Source organism: Urtica dioica, chromosome 10, assembly GCF_054948205.1.
Source record: "Urtica dioica subsp. dioica isolate 48M chromosome 10, U.dioica_male_clone48M_v1_H2, whole genome shotgun sequence".
Lineage (NCBI taxonomy): Eukaryota > Viridiplantae > Streptophyta > Magnoliopsida > Rosales > Urticaceae > Urtica > Urtica dioica.
The window spans coordinates 3,828,007-3,831,238 of NC_142765.1; the positions used below are offsets into that span (position 1 = coordinate 3,828,007).

The following is a 3,232-nucleotide window of genomic DNA, read 5'->3' on the forward strand; positions in this document are numbered from 1 at the left end:
TAATAGCATGCATTCAATTTCTTAACTAAGCTTAATCAGTAACTAGCAAGTTGAGATAGAGATTATATATATATATATATATATATATATATATATATATATATATATATACGAAAAGTATAAATCGAGATTATATTTTGCAACAATTTTGTTTGCAATAGCCAATAATAACTCGTCCGAAGTTATTGCAAAATTCAGTCATATTTGGGGGGTACATGTGTTAGGATATCATATTCCTTGACTGACCCTAAAAAGCCTTAGTCAAACGAAAGACCTTGACCTTTTAAAACAATAATAAATCGACAATCAATTGTTATATACAAATATATATATACCATTTTTTCAGTTATAACCATTATATATGTACATAGAACCTTCCCGGCTACGTATATATAATATACACATACATACATATTCATATTCCTCCACTACTGTACTGTCTTATATGACAAACAGAGATCAGAGAGAATTATAAAGCTAAGATATTTTTGTGATCAATTAAACAAACATGGATAGCCCTAATGATGACAAGAAATATAATGTTATTGAGATTGATGATGAAGAAGAAGAAGAAGAACTTCCAGGGTTTCGGTTTCATCCAACAGACCAAGAGCTGGTAGGGTTTTATCTGCGGAGAAAGGTCCAGAAGAAACCTCTTTCCATTGACCTCATCAAACCCATTGACATCTACAAATACGATCCCTGGGATCTCCCAAGTATGCCTATATGCTCTCTCTATATATATTTTATATTTATATACTTTTATTTTCTTCTTCTTTTGTCTTCAGATTTCCGTTGATGAGATCTCTTGTCTTTTCTATCCATTAAAATCACTGTCCTACTCTAACAACAATATAATTGTGTCATTTCCTGGAAAACATTTCCTACTCTAATAAAAATCTGCATGTATATATGTATATATTGGCTTTCTTTCTCTTTATTATTTATTTATTTTTTTTGTAAAATTGTGATGACTTTTAATTAATTAGGGTAGTTCTGTTGAGATCTCAAGTTTTTTGTCTATCCACTAATAAAACGACTGTCCTAGCTAGCTAGTCTAATAATAACACGTTATTCAAGAAGCCCCGGTTAGTTTCACTTAACACATCCCATTAATGAGGGATCTACAGGAATAAGAGAACAAAAAAACCCTAAATTTTGGTTATACCAAATCTGATAATCCACAATACATAGTAATCTCTCATATCACATTATTATTAGATCTCTCGATCATCTGATCTCAGTTGATTAAGTTATTTCTATTTTTTATGTACCGATTACTAATTTTGAAATCTATATATATATACATAGAAGCCTCATGCTCATCTGGAGACAAAGAGGGTTACTTCTTTTGCAAGAGAGGGAGAAAGTATAAGAACAGCATAAGACCCAACAGAGTGACCGGATCGGGTTTTTGGAAAGCCACCGGGATCGACAAACCTGTCCACCGAATTATTAATAATAATACTACTAATAGCAATAATAATAATAGCTGCATTGGCCTCAAAAAGACATTGGTTTACTATAGAGGCAGCGCGGGAAAAGGCACAAAGACTGATTGGATGATGCACGAGTTTCGCCTTCCTAACACCCCTAGTAATAACGCCTCCGACAAGGTCGACATTCTTCGAGAAGCTGTAAGTAATTATTATCCCTCTTATTGAATGGTATGTTAAAATTAACTTCTCGAAAATCTGGTGAAAATAAAAGAGAATCCTTTTTTTTACTAAATTTTATTTTCATTGTAAAGTTCAATTAAAAAGATTAATAATCTCATTCTATAGGTATTTTTTTTCTTTTACTATTTTTCATTCATGTATTCACATAAGTAGTGTATAAATTAATTACATTGAACATTTAATCACAAATTGCAGTTAAAAAATCCTTTAAACTTCAATATGAAAGATATTTCACAGATTTTGAGAATTGAACCCACATCCACGTAGAAAAGAAATAAGTAATGTCACCCAAAATTAGGTCATTGAAAGTTATATGTATTTTCTTATCATAATCACGAAATTGGATAGTTATTTGTTTTCTATTAAGAGTTGTAAGTAATTATTGAAAACTATATCCTTCTTAATTAATGGTATGTTGAAATAAATAAAAAACTCGAGAAAATCTTAGGAAAGAAAAATGAGACCAATCCATTGTATTTTAATTTTTTTTACAAAATTTTATTTTTCAATGTAATAATCAATCAAAGAGATTAATCAATTCATTTTAATGCTTATGATCACCAATCATTTGTTACGTAGTTATTTGTTTTCTATCAAAACTATGATCATTGTGTGAATGTGTTTGAATTTGGATTTTTTTTTCTTCTTCAGGAAATGTGGACATTGTGTAGGATATTCAAGAGAAATGTGACACATAGAAAGTACACTTCGGATTGGAGAGAATTGTCGTCCAAACGCAGCCAATTACCAAATATGAACAGCTTTACAAGCTATAGCAACAATAGTAAGAAATCCGATCATTACATTGATTTCAGTGCACCATTGACATGCCATGAAGAGAAAAAAGCAGCTATAGCACATAATAATCACACCATTAATACAAAAAATGGAGATGATAATAATGATGAACCAATGGTCAGAGCTCATGATAGTACTGGTATTATTAGTGAAATGAATTGTCCATTGATAATGTTACCAAGCTCTCCATCGTCACTATTAATGGGAGATAATGAGAATGATTGGGATGAGCTTAGAGCGGTTGTAGAGTATGCTCTTCATCCAACTCGCGATGTCTGAATATTAACTTTAGCTTAATTAATTAGTGCTCACGTGTGTATGTAATATATTTTATATTTTTTGTATCACTTCTTAGAGCGATATTATTCAGTTTAGGAGTTGTAAAGATTGAATACTAGGACATTGTTAGCTGTCATGTATATCTCTTTTATTGTATTTGTACCTTGAAACTTTACTGCTTTTCAGTTTGATATCAGTATTTGTTTTCAACGAATAGCCCTGCTGTTTTCTTATAGATCATATCATGACATTATTAATCTTTTTTATTGAGACTGCATCGTTTATTATACCGGTTTATATTTATTTATGTTATACGTTTTTGTTTTGTAATTCTATAAGCAAAATGGAAACAAAGATAGCTTCTCATTTGCCTATACTATTCTTATGGTAATATTATATATTTGCATGCACGCAGGCCACGAAGCCAGTAAAGAGCCGGGGGGGTATATAATATTATTATATATTATATATTTTTT

General features: G+C 30.5%; 1 protein-coding gene across 1 annotated transcript; it reads left to right on the forward strand.

The window, feature by feature from the left end:
- Positions 1-508: 508 nt before the first annotated feature.
- LOC149383121 (transcription factor JUNGBRUNNEN 1-like) lies at positions 509-2,756 on the forward strand. Its single transcript, XM_089627686.1, has 3 exons — positions 509-716; positions 1,312-1,637; positions 2,331-2,756. The coding sequence occupies exons 1-3, from the start codon at positions 509-511 to the stop codon at positions 2,754-2,756; spliced, it is 960 nt and encodes a 319-aa protein (XP_089483812.1).
- The last annotated feature ends 476 nt before the right edge of the window (positions 2,757-3,232 follow it).

Excerpts from the sequence above, each read along its gene's own strand:
- LOC149383121 (XM_089627686.1), top strand. The coding sequence starts at position 509 with ATGGATAGCCCTAATGATGACAAGAAATATAATGTTATTGAGATTGAT. Across the intron at positions 717-1,311 it reads CGATCCCTGGGATCTCCCAA|AAGCCTCATGCTCATCTGGA; the intron begins GTATGCCTATAT and ends ATATATACATAG. Across the intron at positions 1,638-2,330 it reads TCGACATTCTTCGAGAAGCT|GAAATGTGGACATTGTGTAG; the intron begins GTAAGTAATTAT and ends TTTCTTCTTCAG.